Source organism: Podarcis liolepis, assembly GCF_965112155.1.
Source record: "Podarcis liolepis genome assembly, chromosome: 3".
Lineage (NCBI taxonomy): Eukaryota > Metazoa > Chordata > Lepidosauria > Squamata > Lacertidae > Podarcis > Podarcis liolepis.
In genome coordinates this window covers 95,859,208-95,882,978 of record NC_139557.1, presented here as the reverse complement: position 1 = coordinate 95,882,978, position 23,771 = coordinate 95,859,208, and the positions used below count along the sequence as shown (strand labels likewise).

Genomic DNA, 23,771 nt, shown 5'->3' with positions numbered 1-23,771 from the left:
TCGCACTTGCTTTAACCCTAGCCTCAGCTATTAGAGCTCCCTGAATGGTTTTCAACAAGCCACCCACCCTCTCAGCATAACCTTCCTTACACAATTGTTTTAAACACAAAATGGGATATGCTAGGGATATAAAAGCGTACGTCACAGTGCAAAGGGTTACAGAAAGAAAACAGGTTGGTGGGAGGTATCCAATTGTGTGCGTCCACTGGGAAAGCCACGTTCTGCTCCTGCAACAGGCTTTTCTCTTCCTCTCCTAGATCCTGCAGCCCCCACTCTCATTACATCTGCTTTGGAGGGTTGGGACATATTTGTGAGCGAGGGTGGGGACAAAAGGCAGGAGAGGAAACTTGTGCAACACTGGGTATCATTCAATGTTTTTAATGATAACGTGTTTAAAGGCAGGCGCTGCAACTCTCCAACACTTTGACTTTAACCCCAAAGGTGCAGTCTTCCATTGTCTCTTGAGACTGACAGAGGCCAACTACAGTTCAAAAGCACTTTTCAGTGGATCAAAGTCTGCTGTCATTGCATACTTACTAAAGGATAAGAAAACTAGTTAATTTGCCACCACTTGTAGCACAAGTGCAGATGGAATGCTGCCTTATTGTTTGGTATTCGCTGTTTGGTGTTTGGGAGCATGGCATGGGATCATGTGCTCCACTTCGCTCATGTGGACATTCCCACTTCAGTTGTGGTCAGTGCACTATGTCTGATGGCACCAAATCATTGTTAGCACCAGATCATTTTGTAACTGATGGTCACAAACAGGTTTGCAAACTATGGTTTGACACAATGGTTACAAAAAATATCAGTGCAGTTTGGACATAATGCCATGTCAACATTTAAAAGGAAGGAGACAGATGTTTAAGTGAGAGAAGGGACTTGGAGAAGCACGTGGTACTTTGTGTGTTGTTCCTAATCACCAGGCTATGTACTGGTGATGGGACAGAATTGCATCTGTACTAGGCCTTTTAAAGTTTGCCTTTTTAAAAAAAGGCAAGCTGTATGCAATATTTCATTGTTTGTGGAAAACTCTGAAGCCTCAATTTGAGAATGGCTTTCTGTAGTGATTTAGCAAATTGCAGGCATTCTAATTGGCTTATTTTGAACATTGCCTTCTATTTGAGGCAACAATTACTGTAACCTTATTTCTTGCAGTTTTTCCTGTGTCACCTAAAACAGAGAGAGAACAACCACATGCAAAATTTATTGGTGCTCATTGGCTGAAAGGCAAGGAACTAAAAACTACTTTTACTGTACTTTATATTTATCGACTAATTAAAGCAACTACTTGGAACATCACAATTAAAAGAATTAACTTCCCAAGGCGCTGTTTCTAGCAAGTGGCCCCAGAAACAACTGGGAGCAACTTTCTAACCATGTTGAGGATTATAAATACAGTAGCAGGATTTTTTCTCCATCTATAAGAAAAGTAGCTATGCAAACAGCCTGAGAAAGGCAGAGAATCTCCAACTGTTTCAGCAGGAAAGACTTCGTGACAATCTCTGCAAGACCAGAGTTAATACTGCTCATTAATAATAGGCTGCTGCACCAGTGGCACAAAGCTTTTTCTGCTGTTTAAGGACTGCAATGTCTGATTGCTACCAGAACAAACAGTGTCAGTGGGCAGCTCACTGCAGTTGTTGCCACAAACACAGTAAACGGAACACACTTTCTTGGCCAGTGACTTTCATTAGTAGAGCAAAAGCTTCAGAATTTCCCGGGAAATCACAGTAAGCCAAAATGTACAGTCTTGTAGCTCTACCAGTGCATATTTTCACAATTCCTGGAGATACTCCTTATGCATGTAAATGTTTTAGAGACTTAATATAAAGCCCATAAAAGAAAAAGGGCAATAAAGTTTGTATATAGTAAATCAAGGCACTCCTTTGAAAAAAAAAGAGAGAGAAAAAACAAAGCTTGCAATTAAATTTTTATTTCAAAATAATATTTATGATGTCATTAAAGGTAGATTTCTATGAAAATTAAGCCATGTAATTTTTCACAACAGCTGTTGGAACAGGTACATTCTGGTTAAGCAGAGCACTAGCATTCAGTGCCATACCCTTGATTTTACAGGGATTGCCATGAATTAATTTAATTCCATCTGTAAGCTAAAAATCAGATCAGAGGTCTAATGCTGCTGCAGGCTTCACATCTGTTTAATCATTTTGGGATACAACAGCTTGCCGAAGTTCAGGTTTTACATTTGCTTAAGAATTTCAGTAGGGCTCTCAAAACACAAAAGAACCGCAGAAACTTTGCCTATATTTTAACATGCACATCTTGCAGCTTTTGCTTTGGTACCTTTTGAACTTTATTTTTATAGAGGGTTTTTTTTAAAAAAACAACAAAAACAATACCAGAAGTGGCCTTGATTAAATAAACAATTTCTTGCTTAATCTGTGTGAATATTAAATGCTAGCACTGTGACTGAAACACATTATTTCCTGTTCAGGCTCATAAGAAAACTGATGTCACTTCCCCTTTAACACGAGTTTAATGTTGCAAATCCAGGTATACTGACCAAGATGTAAGTCCCAGTGAACTCTGTTGGAATGTGCTGCTTTTGATAAGCCAAAAAACAGCAGCTATGTTAACAGAAACCAAGAAGCACACTACTTAGAAAAAAATGCCACACAGAATACGTTTAAGATACATAGACATGGGCAAAATGCCATTCTCATGGACCACAAATACTGATTGAGACTAGAGCGTCTTTTGGGGGGGGGAATCAGATCTCTTTATTTATGCAGATGCTTAGTGGTGGAAGCTTTATCTGTGGTTGACCTGTACATTCTATTTTTAACCTATTTTTTGTGGGGGAGTTCTATCTATTGATGTACGAACTCTTGTTTGATTAATATCATGCATTCATTTATTTTAAATCACTGAATGCATTAAATCTGAATAAAATGATACATGAATAAAACAATTAGTTGTAGAAGAAAAATGTTCTCTTTTTAGATGATGCCTGCATGTGTCATAGCAGGCATATTAGAAAAGTGTTCCCTCCTGTGTGAGAGAGAAAAGAGATTGTCTGTTCTCATATGACAAATGAAATCTACACTTTTTGAAGTACTTAAAAATATTAAGTACTAAAAGTATTAATAATAAATTACCACTCTAAAATAAACTATTTCCAATTACCGTATTTTTTGCACCATAACACTCACTTTTTTCCTCCTAAAAAGTAAGGGGAAATGTCTGTGCGTGTTATGGAGGGAATGCCTACCGGTGGCATGCCTGCGGATTTTCCTCCTCTAAAAACTATGTGCGTGTTATGGTTGGGTGCGTGTATAGAGCGAAAAATACGGTAACTAGGAGCATTTTTAGTCATTCTCTTAAAAACCAGCTTATTCTTAATCTTACCTCACAGTCAGTCTCACTGAACTCAGTGAAACTTACTTCTGAGCAGATATGCACAGGATTGTACCATCATAGAGCAATACTTTGGATGTCTACTCAGAAGTAAATCCCATTGTGCTCAATGGTGCTATTCAGTATGCATAGGGCTGCAGCCTAAACATTGCAGCACTAAATTTTGGGCCTGGAATCACCAGGTATAAAATGTAAGTGGTTTAGAAATAAAACATGACATGGAAATGTATGTGCGTAGGACTCTCCAAATAGTTCCAATTAAATGATTTTGGATTAGACACGATGTAATATTCCTTACCCTGCATTTTTAGTAATATCTGCATGTAAAAGTGGAGCAGTCTGATCATTTCCTAAGAAGGCACTATTTCATACTGGAGATTTATTTTTGTTTTTGCTAAAACTGAGGCCGTCTTGGTTCTCTCTTCCCTTTTATAAGATTAACACATGTGAATTTAACAAGTTTGCTGCAGCAGGACACCCCACAACTATTATTTTCTTTTCCAGCACTCCTGGCAGCCCTAAATCCTTTAAGTCCTTTCCAAGAAGGATCTCTTTTTTGCTTGGGCAATTTTTACACTACGTGGCCTGATAACCCTGACCCCCTATCCTGGATCTCACTATCGCAGCAGAGTGAGTCTTTTCTACCTTAAATTCCCAAGGAGCACCGTGGATGGTAATTCACTTGAGTAATTGGCTCAAGAGATGAAAATCTTGTATCTGCCTCTCTTAGCCACTAATCTATCCAGCTGACTGCAAGCCTAATTGGCAGCTTGTTTAGTAATTTGGCTCCTAAAGTGTTGTATTGATGTTGGATAAACAGCCAATGGAAAACAGGGAGATACATGCTGCTTCGCTTTATAACCTAGTGCACCTTTCCCCCTGTTCTCTGAAGGCATTTAATATTCAGAGTATTCCTTTCACTTCTCTATTTGTGGCTGCTAAACCAGCCTGCAAAATGTAAAGGTCTGAAACCGCTTGATGCAGGAAAGATGTGCTGTAACAATACTGCTCTCGAAACCACAAGCTGTCTTGATCCATGATTTTTTCCTAAGGGTTCCCCTAGAGCAAATAAATCAGTGAGAATAATTCTTTAAAAAAAAAAGCTAATGTTTATATAGATAGAAAAATCACTACCAGTAACCAAACCAAACCAAAGTCATCCAGTTAACTGTGCTGAACTTGCACAGTGTTGAGGAATAATGCAGCTCAATGCTTTCGAGTTGACACAAATGGCCTCTTTTGTGGTATTCAGATTGTTGGTATACACAGACGCTCACATGCCTGCTGGGATGGTTTCCACAGGTGCGAAGGCTTTTGCTCAGTGGAACTTCAGTAAGGGAGAGTTGGGCCCATGAGGCTTGAAGTAGGCAACATGCAACCACACCAACACTGCTATACGCACTGTATGCTCTGCTTCGCCATCTGCACTCCTAGAAAGTGAATGCTGAGACCTTTTGTTTGAATGCTAGTCTATATGTTTCAATGCAAAATCAATGGTAAGACCTAAATAGCACCTTTAAGCACAAGCAAGGGTTCCCCTCAGTGTATGGCCACAATTCAAGTGGCAGAGCACATATTTCGTAAGCAGAAAACGCCCCCGGCAAAGATCAGGTAGTAAAGCTGGAAACAACCTCTGCCTGAGATATTCGAGATGCAGTCAACACTGGGCCAGATAAAACAATGGCCTGACTTGGTATAAGGCACCTTCATGCATTCAGAGGTTCTCCCTTTATCTTCTGCTAGCATCTTCTCAATCTTCTCTAAAGAGCATTTCTGACTTCCTCCCATGAGCAGCTTTTAAGAAGCACTTTGGGAAAAGTGGGGTTTACAAGGTTGGTGCTGCTTATTCATGATACAACACTGTGTACTGGGGCTTATCGTAGAATTGTGGAGTTGGAAGGGACTACAAGGATCATCTAGTTCAACTCCCTGCAATGCAGAAATCTCTTTGCCCAACATGAGGCTTGAACCCACAACCCTGAGATTAAGAGTCTCATGTTTAGCTACTGAGCTATTGAACCCACCTTTTCACCTGACAAGACTAGAGGCGGCTTACAGATAAAAACAGCAGCCAAGCCTGTTCATCTTTATGGTCCAGCTCTCAAAAATGAGAGCTGGACCATAAAGAAGGCTGATCGCCGAAGAATTGATGCTTTTGAATTATGGTGCTGGAGGAGACTCTTGAGAGTCCCGTGGACTGCAAGAAGATCAAACGTATCCATTCTTAAGTAAATTAGCCTGGAGTGCTCCCTGGAAGGACAGATCCTGAAGCTGAGGCTCCAATACTTTGGCCACCTCATGAGAAGAGAAGACTCCCTGGAAAAGACTCTGATGTTGGGAAAGATGGAGGGCACAAGGAGAAGGGGTGACGACGGAGGACGAGATGGTTGGACAGTGTTCTCGAAGTTACCAGCATGAGTTTGACCAAACTGCGGGAGGCAGTGGAAGACAGGAGTGCTTGGTGTGCTCTGGTCCATGGGGTCACGAAGAGTCGGACATGACTTAACAACAACAACAAGCCTGTTCAGGATACCATATTTCTGAAGTACATAGGAAGAGCCTACTGGATAAGGCAAAGGCCTATCTAGTCCAACAGCCTGTTCTCACAGTGGCCGACCAGATGCCCATTGGAAACCTCCAAGCAGAAACTAAGCACAACAGCCCTTTCCCCACATGCGACTACCAGCAACTGATTTTGGGAAGCACACTGCCTCTGCCAGTGAAGGAATTATAATTATTATTTATTAAATGTGTATACCGCTCTTCATCTGCAGATCTCGGGGCAGTTCACAACATAAAATTGCAATACTACTAGCCACTGATAGTCTTATCCTCCACAAATTCGTCTAATCCTCTGTTAAAACCTCCAGGTTGGTGGTCCACAGTTGAACTATGAGCTGTGTGAAAAAGTACTGGCTATAGGCATTTTTGCTGGTTGTTCTCTTTGATAGAATCTTTAGTTGGACGGATCATACAATGCCAGCAGAACCATTTGGTGTTAACAGGGACAATATGAAAGCTTGTTATACAGTAGAAAAACTGGAAGCAACCTCTCATGCTCAATGCATTGGAAATTTACCCCAGCTTATCTAGCTAACCCAAATCTGTCCTTTTTCTATAAACAGATCAGAAGGTTGACCTTCACCACAAGCCAGGCCTGGGTAACCTCTGTTGGAATAGTATAATCACAGTAGTTTCAAATCATCATTTTGGCACTGCTCATATTCAAGTCTGATTTTTAATCACTGCTGCATTAGACGTCAGCAAAATAGTTTTGCTGGCAATTTTTAAGCGGAATGAAAACATTTAGCCTTTTGATTACCTTGTTAAACAGAGTCATGATGACCTTATAGCAGTACTTGATATTACATACCATAATAGAGAATCTGTCAGATTTTTCATTAAAACACATTCTTATAAAAAAAAAGAGTTGATAACTCAAGTCATTCCAAAGTGCATCAGCCTGAAACACAACATGTAGCCAACTAACCCAGACAAAATATTGAAGCATTTATTTTTCATCAAAGATTATCTACTACCTTGAGCTACCGTTATATGCCAGCATTTGCTGCATTTTACATGTGAAATGTTTAAAGCAAGCCTCTGCTGTTTTTGCTTGTACTAATTTCACTTTGCACATGCGCATGTGTGAACATCATGATGAAAAGTGGTGGAGTTTCCTTATTCTCCTATACAAGAACTTGCTACCTGGAATGCATGCAATGTGTGAAGTGGCTTAAAGTTATACAGCAATTTAAAAAGGCAGCTCCAAAAGCAAAAGGCCAAGAAAAGCTTTCCGGTACTTTTAGTGCCAGAGCATTCTCTTCTATGTAAACCTCACATTTTTGTATTTTCTTTGTTGGGTAGAAAGAGGAGGAGATATTGCCCAAAGTTTCCACAAGTTAACAATTGAACTGTGGGGGATAGTACAGAGAAGAAAGTACAGAGAGCCAGGGGTGTGGAGAAGGGAGAAGATGATGGATGTGTGATGAGAAAGTGCTAAAGCTTTGGTGTTGTTCTGCTGAGACATAGAGGGGAAACAAACTAGGAGATGGACACAACTGGTTTCAGTTCCAGGGAAGAACAGAAGACAGACAGTTACAGAAATCAGACTTCAAGCCTTACACCAACGGAGAACCTTCTGGGTGACTCTGCGGTCTCAGAGACACAGGATTACCTGAGGGTACTGCAGTTAAGTTTCGTTCTCCAACATATCTGTAGCCTCTTTGATGGTGTGTGTTTATATAGTACATAGAACCAGTTAAGTGCAGTAGGAGTGGAGTGTCCCTTGCCCATTGTATTGCTACCTATACTTTGCTCAGGGGGCAAAAATGACTCTATTGGATGCTGAAATTGGAAATGCTAGAGCCCTACTTTCCTAGTCACGTTCCAAGGAATCAGGAATCAACAATGAAAGCACTTGTTTTGTGAGTGTGTGCCCAGGTGCATGCATATCCACACAAACTCAAGGGCACTCTGTTTTTGCCATAAAGCTTCTTAAGGACTCATACGAAATAGTATTACAGTTCAGGTGTTTAGCAAGCCGACAAAGGCATTCAGAATGACATGCTCCCATGTCAGATATTATATTGCTTCACTAGTCATCAATTCCTTCAGGTATTTATTTCCTGAAATAAATTCATGGCTGCCCTAAGAGGAACAACATATTCCAACCATTCTTTGTCATTTTTAAAAGGCTGTATGTAAACTGTAGGCAATATATGAGGAGAAGCATCTTTTGTTTCAGGTGGTACACCCTTCCTGGTTTCTTGCTGCAATGTTAAAAAAGGAGCTTTAGCATAGACTATAAAGTCAAACGTTTCCTCTTTTGAGAAAAAAAAAATACAGATTAGGACCCTATTACTTCAGCTGTTGACTGGAATTATCTGATAGAATTCACCTTATTTTCTTCACCGCTTTAGTTCACCTTTACAGATGACATTTTTCAAACTATAAAATGCTCTCCACTGCTAAAAGTTTCTTGCTTCAACAGTTTTTCATTGCTGTAAGAGTAAATCTACATCCTTTGTTACTAATACACACGGCGCTATTGGTATGTGACTTTGTCTCAAGGCTGAGAACAGGCTATAAATTTAGAAATCAATAGCTAACTCTATCAATATTCATTTTACTTTTTCAATACAAAATACAAAGGTGAAAGAGCAGTAAATAAGCCAGAGCGCTGAAATAAATTGGGTGTTCTTGTCACAATTAATAAATGTTTAACCAATAACACTTCTAGCTACAGTAGTCTACAGCCTTGTAACGTATCTAAAAGTACGTAGCGGCACAGGTGCTGAACAGGATTCACAAATACACAAACACCTCATTCCAACTGTTTGTTAGCTCCACCATGCTATCTATCCTCCATACATGCATAAATAAGGCTGTTCAACATACTGCATACAAAGATAGGGAAAACCATTTGTCACCGACTGACATTTATGAATGTGGCAATGGAAATCTTTTCTTCATGCACTTGCTAGGCTCGCAAGTCTATTACTGGGAGGCTAGCCTTTTTGCCAGATCTGAGCCTCTGGGGTAAGGTTGGAAAAATATCCAAATAATTGAATAAATAAGGCAGAAGAATTGAATTATATTTAAACACCACTGTGAGGAATATAATTCATCCAGTTACACACAAGCTAAGGCATTTTAAGTCAAGGGGAGCAACTAACTAGTTGCAGGATTGCATAGGTACCTCACTTTGACAGTTTATTTCATGGATCTTTTAAACTCTTAGTGGATCTTTTAAACATTCCAGCAGAGCTTTGTAAATTAACTCAATACAAACAATTTGTTTATCTTATTTGATTTCATACTTCTTTTGAAACAAAAGCGGGTCCAGTCTTACAGGGCAATGCTCAGTTCCCAGGGTATTTAAGTGTAAGATTTAATCTTAATCTTCTATGTCCTGTAGTAGACAGGGGTCTTACAGCCATGTGTATTACTTCAGCTGTGAAGCACACAATTAACATTTCTCTTCTCCCCTTGCTACTGCCATCCCATGATTTACAGCTACTTCTACATTCCTGATATGTGTCAGCAAAGACAAAAGCAAGTATGACAACTCTGATTTAAAAAAAGAAAGAAATGAGCCATTTTGCATTTTAAACTCACTTAGATCACAGCACCATCATAACTGCAGGAATAAAATGGAGTAAACGTTCACTGCCCTGGTATTAAACACATTTAACAAAATAAGCACTATTTTGTTGTAGAAAAGCCTAACTAGACTACAGTGTTTTTCGAAATAAGGAAGGATCCTGCAGTGACCGGCATCAGCCCTGGTGGGCCCAGCCCACCCATGTGCCAATGAAAGGCCTGTTTGCTGCTGTCTCCATAATCAAGTGCTCTCTGGGTGGTGATTTGGGAGTCCTTGAGGTGTGCAGCCCTGGACTTGGGTCCCAAAGACTGTACCAGCTCTCAATCCTCAAAGCAAACGTAAAGGGAAGTTTCTCTAAGCAGATGAAGAGTTTGTTTCCCCCCTTATAAATTCAGTACTCCATTATCATAAACTGGGATGTGGGTGGCGCTGTGGGTTAAACCACACAGCCTAGGACTTGCTGATCAGAAGGTCGGCGGTTCGAATCCCCGCGATGGGGTGAGCTCCCGTTGCTCGGTCCCTGCTCCTGCCAACCTAGCAGTTTGAAAGCATGTCAAAGTGCAAGTAGATAAATAGGTACCGCTCCAGCGGGAAGGTAAACGGCGTTTCCGTGCGCTGCTCTGGTTCACCAGAAGCGGCTTAGTCATGCTGGCCACATGACCCAGAAGCTGTACGCAGGCTCCCTCGGCCAATAAAGCAAGATGAGCACCGCAATGGTCAGGGGTCCCTTTACCTTTTATCATAAACATCAATTAAATTTTTTACGTGCCCTTCACCATGAGGGTGAAAAGGAGAGTTATGGCCATTTAAAAATATAATATTAAAAAGTTATATTACAGTTAAGTGAATTGGGTGGGTCCTAAACTCTGTATCTCAGGTGTCAAAGAAGTGTGTGTTCGGTGTATGACAAAAGCTACACAAGGTACCAGATACACTGCTGTTGGAAGGGAATTCCACACAGAAGGGTGATTGTTTCCAGGCTGACCTGAGCCACAACACCTCGTTTTCTAGAAACCAAAGCACTTAACAAAATCAGGCCCATAGATCCTGGCACTTTTTACAGCCTTGTCGCTTCAAGAATGGTTCCCTGGCGCTGTTGCTTTAGCTGTTGCCTTCTACCAGCGCAAAGGCAACATAGAAAAGCACCTGTACTGTGGCCCTCGGGACAGCAGGGCCCTTGACTTTACCCCACCCTGAATGTGGCCATTTGCAGGCCTTTAGGCCCACCCAGGCCACAGAGTTTGGTACAAGCATCTCCTACTTCTGCCACCTTTCACAGGATGGATTTCTTTGGCAGGAGGCAAAGTCGGATGGCTTTCGCGTGCGCTTGCAAAGAGAGTATGCTGAGGTAGCTGCAGTAGTGCTAGCCCACTGTTTCTGCCTCCATATTACAGGGAAATGGGGGGGGGGTGAGAGGCAAGGCTTGCTGGAGTTCATGGCTGAGCTGAGATTTGAATAGGGGGCATCCAGGGCTCACCATTTATCCTCTTAACTGCTTTGCTAATCCCTAATGTGTGGAGCCTCTGCTGTAGTTATCGAGAGGCACTTTTCTCTGTTTTTATTCCATAAGTTGGCCCTTATAGAGCAGTAGCGCTGTAAGAATCTCAAAATCCCTTCTCAGCCTCTTTTCTTTTCTTTTTTTCTAATAAAACCACATCCAGTCACTTAAACATTGTAAAATTATGGCTTGCGGGGTGGGGTGGGGATCAAATTGTTTTTGTAGAAAACAGAGGGCTTTTTACACTACTGCCACCGCCAGAAAGTTAAGCAAGTGTGCCAGATTTCAGTAGCAGAATAAAATACTGAATAGGTTGGAAGCCTGGGATGAAAAGGTACACTAAAGTTAATTTTATGATGCTTTATACGTACATATACTTTACAAAATGACTTCCTTCTGTCACTTGCAAGTTGTGAAGCTAAAATCACCTTGTAGAAATAATTATATTATCCTCTCCTCAGCCATTAAGCATTTTCCTACTCACTACACATATGTTCAGAGTCTTAGGACTTGACCTAGACACACTCTTTTTCCATATTACTGCCACTAAGGTGCTTTAGCAATATTTTTCAGACAGTTCTCTTGGTCTGTCACTGATGTCTGAAACACCATGAAAATCAAAAGCCATTCCATTGAAATGCCAAAGTTAGATAACTTCACGGAAGAGCTCCACAGGCCAGTTCAGAATGCAAGAACTATGTTTGTGTCTGCACACTTTATATATGCCAGCAAAATGGATTGGAGCAGGCTTTACCTTCTATGAGCATAAGACTTCTTCTGACCATGAAAGGCATTTGGGCAATTCCTTGATCCCCATGCAATATCAGAGCCATCTCCCACATTATTTCAGGGGGTCCTACAACCCTCCCGAATAGTGTGGGAAGTGGCACTGGGGCTGCAGAGGTAGAGGGTAACTGGCAAGCATTGCTTCCTCCTGCTACTGCGTGGATCCATGCTCAAAGGGTGCTTCCATTAGCAGGAGTCAACCCATAAATTATATTTCCTTGCTGACAAGTGTGCAGTACAGTGACATTCAAGCACATACAGAAAAAGACAATTAACACAAGTTGATTTTATCACTTCTCATGTACGCTGTAGATACAGGGTGCCTTCTGAAATATTCTCATAATTGTTTTAGGAAAATGTAGCCTCTTTTGTATGCAACATGTGGATTTTAAACAGTGTGCTCAGTACTGATATTAAACACTTAGCAAACAATACAAAGCAGTTACAGATAGGTAGCCGTGTTGGTCTGCCATAGTCAGAATAAAAAAATTCCTTCCAGTAGCACCTTAAAGACCAACTAAGTTAGTTCTTGGTATGAGCTTTCGTGTTTTGGTATCTGAAGAAGTGTGCATGCACACGAAAGCTCATACCAAGAACTAACTTAGTTGGTCTTTAAGGTGCTACTGGAAGGAATTTTTTTATTCTGAATACAAAGCAGAATACAGAACTCCTACTTGGCATGGGCTCCGACAGAAGGCTTACAATCTCAGTGACACAGAAGATGGATTTAGATACCTGTTCCACAACACGTGCTGATTTTTCCAGTCACCATGTGCTGTTTTGGTAATTGTGCAAGACTAGTTTGTCAAGAGGGAATGGGGTAAAGAGAAGGTTCGGTGCACAAAGGAGGTCAGTTAGTGCTCTGTGAAAACCACTCCATGCATTAGCTGTGGAGTCTGTTCTCCACTGAACATATTTAAACAAACAAGTTCCACTAACAACATAGTAAATGAAAAAGGTAATACAGGTAGTTGGAGAAAAGCTGGTCATCTAAATTAATCTGGACAATATACTGCTGAAGAGTGAAGGGCTACTGCAGTAAATGTGAGGCTAGGTTCTGATATGGGCTGCCTTGACTGTGGTTCTTCTCTGAACTGGGCCATCCCATGCTTGCTGTTTGCAATGGGAGGGACGCTTCCGTTGATGTCAGTAAAGTAGTCTTTTCCCATATGAAAAAACCAGGCAATGGCAAACAGATAGGGGCCAATCAGTGAGAGGAAAGGGATGAGCTGCACCAGCCCTTTGCTCTTTTAAGTGTCAAGTTGCAAGAGCTCTTTTCTACATGTTTAGTCAGATGCAAATCAACTGACGCCAGTGGCACTTGCTCCCTAGAAAGTGGGTTTAGGACTGCTGCCTGAAAATGCTCCTTTGTCAAACCGCCCCAAGCCCAGTTTTGTGCAGGTAAGCCCCAACCAGTTTCTGGGTTCTCTCCCGCCCTCCATGCTGTTTTACAGACTTAAGACATCTGGATGTGTCATCATGGTGAATCTGCTTACCGGTGGGTCCTGGCAGTGGTGCGGCTTTTCTCCTTCGTTTGATATCACCCATACATAAGGATCCCAAATGCACACTTGTCTGTCTGTAAGCAATTACCAGAGAGGTGTATTAATAACTGGTAGGAAAAACAACAACTCTGAAGACTGTGTTATCACAGAATCTGCATCCTAGTCAAAATAGTTTAAATAAACATAGAGCTACACGTTGGAATCTTTCAGATACTGTTTGTATTTCTAGTGCTTAGAGTGATGTTACTTATGTAGCCAAAAGGGCATTGGCCATACACTAGAGGGAGTGACGTTACTTACGTGGACATACACTAGAGGGAGGCATCAAAAAGACTTGGAGAAAGCCTAAAGTTTGCAGTAATACAAAACATTGGGGGGGGGGGATGGGGAATCTAAGACTGAGGACTGAGCATGCTCACTTGGCACAGAATACTACTGGGCAAAAAAATAAAAATAAATTTAAAAACTGGTTGGGATAGAGAAAGGAATGTTATGTCTAGAATTCAGATCAGAAATACTCCACACTCCAATATTTTGTTGCAGGTTCCACATCCTGAAAATGAATTATGTTTATTGACAAGCAGTCAGTATTTAGAAACAATCTAAATCACTGCTGGAATAAATAAATTCTAAAAGAAATACTTTCAGGTTTTCAAAACTGACAATCTTTCTGAGTCAACACAAAATGAATACTGATGCTACTGACAAAGCAATAGGTACTTAAATGATCACAATACAGTGGTGCCTCGCAAGACGAAAAGAATCCGTTCTGTGATTCTCTTCGTCTAGCGGTTTTTTCGTCTTGCGAAGCAAGCCCATTGACGGATTAGCGCTATTAGCGGCTTTTAGCGGCTTATCTGCTGATCGGATCAGCTGATAAGTGGCTTAGCGGCTTAGAAAAAGGGGAGGGGAACCAGCAGGAACTCGCTAGGCATTGTCGTCTTGCGAAGCAAGCCCATAGGAGATTCGTTTTGCGAAGCACCTCCAAAACGGAAAACTCTTTCGTCTAGCGAGTTTTCCGTCTTGCGAGGCATTTGTCTTGCGGGGCACCACTGTATTAATGACTATCAGTTGTCTACTAATATCCACCGTCAGAATAACATATATATATTTAAAAAATCAGTTAACAAGCATCTTTTCACAGGTGATAAACAAGTGGGAAACAAAACATTATTTTTAAACAGAACATTCTGTTGGTTTTATAATAAAATGGCATTGATCAAATTCAACAAAACCTGTAATGTGTAACATATATACATTGCAAAATCTTTTCTTTAATGTCTTTTTAAATTTAAAATCAGAAACACAATTGTTGATCACAACTTATCACATCTTCTAATTAAAAAATCCATGTTAATCATGCATGTGGAACACTTTTATTTGCTTGTCCTGAAAATACTTCCATTTCATTGAATGATCCAGAGTTCTGGAACTGAAGAAGAGAGGAGGAATTTTTTCATAATCCGGTTTCCACATTGTTCATAACTTTATAAACCTCTTCTGACTGACATCGTTCTGAGAGGTTTTGACTCCTCTTCTTACCTTGGCACCCCAGAGATCATGGATAAACCTTGATTAGAGGGGGGTCTAATTACTCCAGCTTTACCAGTGGGACTAAATCCTCCCTATCACAAAGTACAACAAGGTAGTCCTGCCACGTACTGGATTATTGGGTGGTAAGGAAACTAAACAACTATGCTCCAATTCAGAGATCTATCTGGGATACAGTGTACACTTCTATTTCTGACTCCTAGGGTTATAGTACTCAGTTATTTGGCTGAAAGGACAAAGACATTAACTTCAGGTAAGACAAGGCTATGAGAATCACCGCAGTTCAGAACTTAACCAAGAGATTCATTTCTTTATTTCTTTTTTTCAGAGACAAAAAACAAAAAAAGTTGCAGTCAAAGAACTCAAAAGCAAAATACCCCCCAAATCAACACTTTCCCTAGCAAACATTAGGTAGGCAGTTTACACCTGGCTTCATTAACAGCAAGAAGGAGAAGAAGTTTCTGATGTTTGTTTCTTACATCCTTTCTGAATCTTTGGCAGAAGTTTGGAAGTGCAGGAATGCAGCTTTTGCTAACTCCAAACTGAAGATGATTACAATGACTTTCGTTGTGACATGCCCTCTATATTCAACCTATAGTGTGTGTGTGTGTTTGCTTTATGAAGCCTAGTACAAGAGAAAAGTATCAGCAAACCTGGAGGAAACCTGAGGTCAGTGGAAATTCCTAACATTTGAAAAGCCCCTCTTAAATTTAGCACACACAAAAAGGTACCTGAAGTGTACACATGTGTAAAAGGCATGCATGCCTTGCTCTAATTCATGATGCTTGCAACTTGCTATGAACTGGGTTTGTGCAGGGTGGGGGTATGAATTTGCTAATTTGTCATTAAACAAGCTGAGGAGGGAGGGAGACACAGGACAGTACATGTGAAGGTGAAGGCAGTGGAAAGATTCTTCCTCTTGTGTCTGTTTCCTGAACGAGAGAGTCGGGTATCTGTCTGCTCATAGAGTCACCATACAACCATTTGGGCTGGGGACCACAGTGTTTCCTTAATAATAAACCAGCTGTCTTCTATCACAAGTCACGGTCTGAAGATGTCTAAACTGAAATATAAATTAGGCCAAGCTTTAAAAATAGGACCTTGTAAATGTCTCAAGTTGGTCCAAAAGTGACTGTAGACCAGTAGATGAAGAATATATGAAATCTAATATAACTTACACAAAGAAACATTAAGCCTCCCTCTCCTCTGTTCATAATATTATTGCAGGGTCACTGACAGCAAGGGACTTTGGGGCACAGCTCGTTCTATAATAGATTGCAGTGTTTGTCAGGGCTGTTATAATGAAGGGAGGCTGAGAAGCAATGGAAAGGAGGGAAACAAGAATTCAAGCAGGATGAAAGATAAAAATTAATAAAGTCAGCCAATTGAACCTGGAGACCCTAGCTCCAGGAATAACAGCTAGCTGTGCTTGAGTAATTCTGCTCACATTGATTATCTGTTACACTGCATTGAGATATCTAGATTATTGATCAGTTAGATTATGGAACTTGGATCCCCCCCTCCCCGCTTCTCCTGTGGCACATGCAATGGAGTTGCAACAAATAACACTAAGTAAGGACTACTTTGTTATTGTTGTCACCCTTTGTGTAGAACATAGCAGTTACTTTTTAATTTAAAATCAATGAATGTCTGAAAGGCAGCTGTGTTTCTTCAGCATAAATGAATCATTTGTCTTTGCAAAGCTCAACAATCTGATCACTAGCCAAGGTGAGGTTTGTTTGTTTGCTTGCTTGCTACTGTTCTGAGGAAAAAAACTTAAGTTTTATCAACATTCTGAAAACAAGCATTATTATAAAGAATTAAAAAGCAATCGCTCAAAACAAGATAATCAGATTTGGTCAAGTTCAGAGTTTTAGCATTTAACTGTAGCTGCATTTAACACATCTTGAAAAGTGGATGAATAAAAAGATTAGCAGTTCTACTTTTTCATGCATAGCAAAAATTGTGGGAAAACGAACTTGTTATGCACACTGTGAAGATCTCAAAGTTGGGATTTGAGAATCCCAACATGAGGTGGAAAGCAGAAGGGTGAGCTCATTCACATATCCAGTTGATCAGAGTCGAATGAATTCTATGACGCAGACTGCTTCCTTTTCAAGCAGCATTATTTTATTTATTTAACAAAATTTGTATACCACTTGATTGTAAAAAGCCTCTAAGCAGTCTACAAAACTATAAAATCAAAACATTAAAATTATGATGGAAGCATAGAACTGTAGAGCTGGAAGAGACCTCCAAGGGAAATCTAATACAACCCCCTGCAATTCAGGAATCACAACTCTCAGGAACCCCTGATAGATGGCGATGCAATCTGTTGAAAAACCTCCAATGGCGGAGAGACCGCTCCCCAAGGCAGTCTGTTCTACTGTCAAACAGCCTGTACCATCTCAAATTATTCCTAATATTCAGTCAAAATCCTGTAATTTGCATCCACTGGTTTGGGTCCTACCCTCTGGAGCAAAAGAAAACAAGCTTGCTCCATCATCCATGTGACAACCCTTCAAATGTCTGAAGATGGCTATTGTATCATCTCTACGTTTTCCCTTCTCCATGCTAAACATACTCAACCCCCTCAACAGTTCCTCTTCAGACTTGGTTTCCAGACCCTATATCACCTTGGTCACCTCCCTCTGCACACATTTCGGCTTGTCAGTATCCTGGTGCCCACAAACTGTGATTCCCACCCAGTACTCCTGGTGTGGTCTGACCAAGGCAGCATAGATCTGGACACTATACTTCTGTTGATGCGGCCTAGAAATGCATTCACCTTTTTGCTGCTGCATCACACTGTTGACTCATAGAATCATGGAATTGTAGAGTTGGAAGGGACCACGGGGATCAACTTCTACGTTCAACCCCCTGCAATGCAGAAATCGTTCACCTAACATGGGGCTCAAACCCATGACCCTGAGATGAAAAGTCTCATGCTCTACCAACTGAGCTATACCTTGTGTTAAGCATGTGGTCTACTAAAAACACCTAGAGCCTTTTTACACGTACAGCTCTCAAGCCACGTGTCTTATATTTGTGCATCTAATTATTCCTAAGTGTAGAACTTTACACCTGTCTCTTCCTGAAACCCTGGAGATCTGCTACCAGTCAGTTTCAACAATACTGGGCTAGACAGGCCTATAGTCTGACTATGAAGCAGAAGGCTGCATCCTATATGGTCATCACTGCTGCCTCTTTAAAAAACTTATTTGTTACCAGTTAAATGATATACTGATGTCCTTCTTGATCTCATGAAAGCTGCTATGGGACCCTTATTGGTGGAAAAGCAAGGTAAAATGCTTAAAATACATATTGGGAAAGAAGCTAAGCAAAATTAAGTATTTCTGTTTCTCTTGATTTATTTAATAATTGTTTCAATTTCCAAGCAGCAGGACAAGGCAAAACGGAAGAGACTGCGCTGCCCTGCCTTGGACGTTCCTTAGCTGCAGACTTGGAAGATTGCAAATAGCTAATTCCCCTGATTCTTCTCCACTTATCCATAGCTTGCTGCGAGCTATCATTTATAAATAGCGTTTTGGCAGGAAGCTAGGCATGCTCTATGGCAGGGGTGATAGGAATTGTTAAGACCACCTTGCCTGAAAACTTGGCTGCTGACGTGCTGGTGACAGGGACTCGAGCAAGCCGTGTCAAAGGGAATAATTTTAAAGGAAAGACAACAGAAACTTGTCGCCTCATTGTATGCATTTACAAACAGGGCTTTCCAGAGTATTAGGCCTAGTTAAAGCTGCCCCCTGGATAAAAAGTGTTCCCGAGCAGCCTCAGACGAGCTCGGGAGACAAACAGATGTGACTATGGTCCCTGGCATTTGGCAAGAACACTCACTGTCACGAAGAAAGATATAAGCCTGGACAGGGCATCAGCTGCACAACAGTGGAGCAGGCCTGCAAGTGTCACAGCAGCGGCAAAGTTGTGGCAGAAGGAAATAAAAGGGCTGGAAAAGCCAGACTAGTGTGAACTTACACTAGTAGGCCAAATATATATTTGTTATTGTCATGCCTTCTGACATTAAATGAACAAACAACAGAAGACGGGGAAAACTGTGGCCAATTCTTAATTTTCTCTCTCTTTTGTACACAATATTTAAGCATGTCTTTTCTTGATGCAAGTAATTACAAGAACTGGAGGAATAAGAGAGTCTATTTTGAGACACTGGGAAGGCGGCGGCAGCAGCGGGGGGCTGCAGGAAAGAATTTGATGATGATATAAATGGAAATGTATTATTGCCATTAACAGCTATTACCATGTCATCAGGCAATTTTTAAAGCAGATTTACCAATATACAGCAGCTGCTATTTGATGGCAACATTTCCCTTGCTTTCTTCCCTCTGTTGAAGTTCTCCGTCCCTTACAATTTAATTTCACACCTTATTATGTTGCATGGCAAATTAATATTTCCTGTAACTTAACCATACAACTGTTGCCATCATTGTGCCCTAAAAGATTAAGAAAATACTCTGTTAAGTGAAAGACAGCATAAGGGTACTGCTGTCCTTTTCAGGGTCAAAAATTATAGAGCTGTAGAGTTGGAAGGGACCCTGAGGAACATCCAGTCCAAACCCCTGCAATGAAACAATCTCAACAGATGGCCACCCAACCTCTGTGTAAAAACCTCCAAGGAAGGAGAGTCCACCATCTCATGGGAGTCTGCTCCACTGTCAAAAACGTCTTATCATCAGAAGGTTCTTCATGGTGTTTAGTCGCAAACCCCTTTCTTGTAACTTGAATCCATTGGTTTGGGTTGGTCGCCCTCCTCTGCACATATTGCAGTTTGTCAATATTCATCTTAAATTGTGGAGCCCAGAACTGGACACAGTATACCAGGTGTGGTCTGACCAAGGCAGAATAGAGTGGTTCTATTACCTCCCTTGATCTGGACACTAGACTTCTGTTGATGCAGACTAACAGCATTAACTTTTTAGCTGATGAATCACACTGTGTACCCATGTTAAGCTTGTGGTCAGTATACTAAGATCCCTAGATCCTCTTCACATATGCTACTGTCAGTCCCTCCTCTTATATTTGTGCAGCTGGTTCTTCCTGCCTAAGTGCAGAACCTTACATTTGGCCCTGTTCTCCAATCTGTTAAGGTCATACTGAATTATGTCCCTTGTGGCATTAGCTGCCCTCCCAGCTTGGTGTCATCTTTAAATTTGATGAGCATCCCCTCAATTCCTTCATCCAAGTTGTTTATAAAGACAGTGAACAACAACAGGCACAGGACAGAACCCTGTGGCACCCCACTTGTCACTTTTTTCCAGGATGACGAGGAACTATTAGTGAGCACTCTTTGGGTTCAGTCAGTCAACCAGTTACAAATCCACATAACAGTAACTTTGTCCAGCCCATATTTTACTAGCTTCTCTGCTTTACTTTCTTTCCCCCTTACATTTGAAAAAAGGAGAGCAGGTTTCATCAATGGTATTTTCCTTTACAACCGCATTTGCAACTCTTCCAAACCCAGTTAGTTGTTCTGAACTAGATATCCAAAATATTATTGAACCATGTCTCAAGGGGTAGCTCCATTTGGTATTTCCAGTGATACACTATCACTAGACATGCAGCTACCAGTGGAAAAAGAATTAAATCTTAATGCTGGATAGCTTTAGTGCACAAAACCACTTCCCTATTTATATGTTCTCTAGTAACTAAATACTCCTACTTCAAGTTGAAGCCAATGCAAGGTTTCTTTTAAATTCATTGAGAAAGATGGCGTCTTTTTGAACAATTTATACCTAAGGTTGTTGTTTATTTCTTTTACACTTCACCTAGGTAGAATATCCTTATTAAAAATGGCAAATGGAAGATTAATTCCCTTTATGACTTCATTGAAGTTCCCCAGGTGCAACTTCTTTCATCATAGGGAAAAGCCACACCTGCAGAGAGCGGCCCTGGTTTGGAACTCAAAGCCTCAGAAGCCTTTTCCCTCCAGCATATAGACTCCCTAACATAACCTGAATTTCAGAAGGAACTATTTCTGAATGGAACAATGGTTAACTCATCTGTGGAAAAAGAATACATGTGCCACTGATTCAGAAAGCTTTCACTGCATTGCATCTTTCTAAACCTGTTTAAACACTCTCTTTTATTTCATTCTTTCAAGCCGTGAGCTGATTTCATTCTGTACTTCAGTTTTAGGCTGCTGTTAACAAGCCTTTAACCCAATTAAAATCATGAAATTCTGTAGAAACAGCCACAGAATACTGGCACAGTATCAGTGAGCTCCTGCAGATGGCTGTAGAACCCTTTGGTTTATGCCTTTTGGATGCCGTTAGGTCATACATAGGCTTGGAAAAGAGCGAGTCTGATGGGGTCTCAGAAGGATAATGTAAAGTGGCTAGAGTTAAGTTCTTTTCATCTTAAGAATGACAGAAGAGCATTTTGGTAAGTGAGGGATTTATTTCGTTTTATAAGGTGATATAATGCTACTAATTCAGAGCACAAAAATCCCTTTAGGCATTTTAAAGGATGGCCACAAGTTGCAACATTTATGAAGGGCAATTACGTTGAACTGAAGGGAACTTCAGCACAGGCAAGTTTAGGACTGCACTGCAAGTATACTAAATGTGCAGCCTCCCTGAATCCCTGCAAGGGGCATAAAGTATGTACAATTGCATTTGGAATCGCAGACTGATGGTGTGTCTAATTTTGTAAAGTTGCCATGGGAGAATTTATACATGGTGCATATATGTCTTACATAAATCAGTATGTATGCTCACTATTTAATACTAACTTTATGGGGGATAACAATTTGCACCCACATTCACCACTGATAATAACTGAGCATGGGAGGGGCACATAATTCCATGCCCACTGTACTTGGGTTTTTTGGGGGGGGCGGGGATTTGACAAATGTGTTAATAGGCCCTTGGTATTACATAATTATGTCTACATTATGAAACTCAAATAATAGCATTCAGTGCAAAGTACCTTACAATGGAAGTGAAACTCTTGCTAACAGTATAATACATCTTAGTAGCAGTTTGCATTACTAAAGATGCTGTTTCATTTTCATTAATTCCAAGCCGTTAAATCTTAACAGAACACAAAGGCAGGTTAAGCAGTGGAGTGTATTCTTGCCTTGCTCTCCATTCTCTTCCCTACACCTCCACTGTTTCCCTGTGTTTAGATTGTGCTTATATTGCTACCCCTTTAGCACTTTCACAAAAGACATTCTGTAAAGTTAGGAAGGTGTAGCAACTCATGCTTTCTTAAGTCGTGCAAAGGGAGATAAACCTAGCTAGCCCTTCTGTTTTTAAACGACCAACCAGAAAACCTCTGGAAATGCACAAGCTGAAGATAGCCATCTCCTTTCACATGCTCCGAGGATCTGTTAATATAGTGGTAATATTTCTTATTATGGTAAATAGCTTGTGAACAACGAGCAATTCTAGGAATTTTGGCAAGATTTTGAGATGCTGCACCTGTGGAAATTCCGCCTCCTCCACAATCCGTTATTAAAGGACTCTCTCCTTTATCACAGAATCATAGAGTTGGAAGAGACCACAAGGGCCATCGAGTCCAACCCCCTGCCAAGCAGGAAACACCATCAGAGCACTCCTGACATATGGTTGTCAAGCCTCTGCTTAAAGACCTCCAAAGTAGGAGACTCCACCACACTCTTGGCAGCAAATTCCACTGTCAAACAGCTCTTACTGTCAGGAAGTTCTTCCTAATGTTTAGGTGGAATCTTCTTTCTTGTAGTTTGGATCCATTGCTCCGTGTCCGCTTCTCTGGAGCAGCAGAAAACAACCTTTCTCCCTCCTCTATGTGACATCCTTTTATATATTTGAACATGGCTATCATATCACCCCTTAACCTCCTCTTCTCCAGGCTAAACATGCCCAGCTCCCTTAGCCATTCCTCATAAGACATCGTTTCCAGGCCTTTGACCATTTTGGTTGCCCTCCTCTGGACACGTTCCAGTTTGTCAGTGTCCTTCTTGAATTGTGGTGCCCAGAACTGGACACAGTACTCCAGGTGAGGTCTGACCAGAGCAGAATACAGTGGCACTATTACTTCCCTTGATCTAGATGCTATACTCCTATTGATGCAGCCCAGAATTGCATTGGCTTTTTAAGCTGCCGCGTCACACTGTTGGCTCATGTCAAGTTTGTGGTCAACCAAGACTCCTAGATCCTTTTCACATGTACTGCTCTCAAGCCAGGTGTCCCCCATCTTGTATTTGTGCCTCTCATTTTTTTTGCCCAAGTGCAGTACTTTACATTTCTCCCTGTTAAAGTTCATCTTGTTTGTTTTGGCCCAGTTCTCTAATCTGTCAAGGTCGTTTTGAAGTGTGATCCTGTCCTCTGGGGTGTTAGCCACCCCTCCCAGTTTGGTGTCATCTGCAAATTTGATCAGGATGCCCTTGAGGGTTCCCCAGGAAGCCAAGATGGGTAAGTGTTTGGGAGTCCCTTCTGTACATTTCATCAGCAGCCATGTCTGAATGTGGTGCAAGCAGGCTCTGCTCTAGTTTGAGCTTGAGGGCTGTTGTTCTGCCAGCATTCAAGTCTATGGTTCACACAGCTCAGCAGCAGCCCCTAGTGTTTTCGTCAATACATCTTCTAAAGCATCTCTGTAAATTAGGGAACAAGAAAGGTCAGGGACCATCATGTTCTAAAGCCTCAATACAAAACGTTAGCTTTGTCTAGGAAGCACAATGAAGGAATTAAGGTCTCAGGAGTTGACACAGGCCTTACGTTCGTGAAAACTGCTGCTGTTGCTGATATCAGCATGGGTAATGTGGATCTGCGGTTGGACAATAGCTACTGGTATGGGATGAGATAGATTCTGAAAGCCCTCAGAAAATCTAAGTTTCATCTTCTTTTTAAAAATGTTCTTGAAAAAGAGGGATAGCTCAGTCAGTAGAGCAGGAGACTCTTCATCTCACGGTCATGGTTTCAAGACTCTTGTT

The 23,771-nt window shown here is 41.1% G+C and overlaps 1 protein-coding gene and 1 long non-coding RNA gene across 7 annotated transcripts in view; one reads left to right on the top strand and one right to left on the bottom strand.

Moving 5' to 3' along the window:
- The window catches only part of LOC310702868, a 42,340-nt gene extending 39,938 nt beyond the window's left edge, over nucleotides 1-2,402 (top strand). The window contains exon 3 of the long non-coding RNA XR_014523725.1: nucleotides 1,159-2,402. This is a non-coding gene — a long non-coding RNA (uncharacterized lncRNA). The remainder of the gene's footprint in view (nucleotides 1-1,158) is intronic.
- GPATCH2 (G-patch domain containing 2) overlaps nucleotides 1-23,771 on the bottom strand; it is a 103,995-nt gene that overhangs the window by 2,752 nt on the left and 77,472 nt on the right. For all 6 annotated transcript variants that reach the window (XR_014523560.1, XM_083494536.1, XM_083494539.1 and 3 more), the window contains one exon: nucleotides 13,268-13,350. Coding sequence is in view for 5 of the 6 variants with exons in the window: in XM_083494536.1 (XP_083350662.1) it covers nucleotides 13,268-13,350 (83 nt within the window). In the remaining variant the exon portion in view is untranslated. The remainder of the gene's footprint in view (nucleotides 1-13,267; nucleotides 13,351-23,771) is intronic.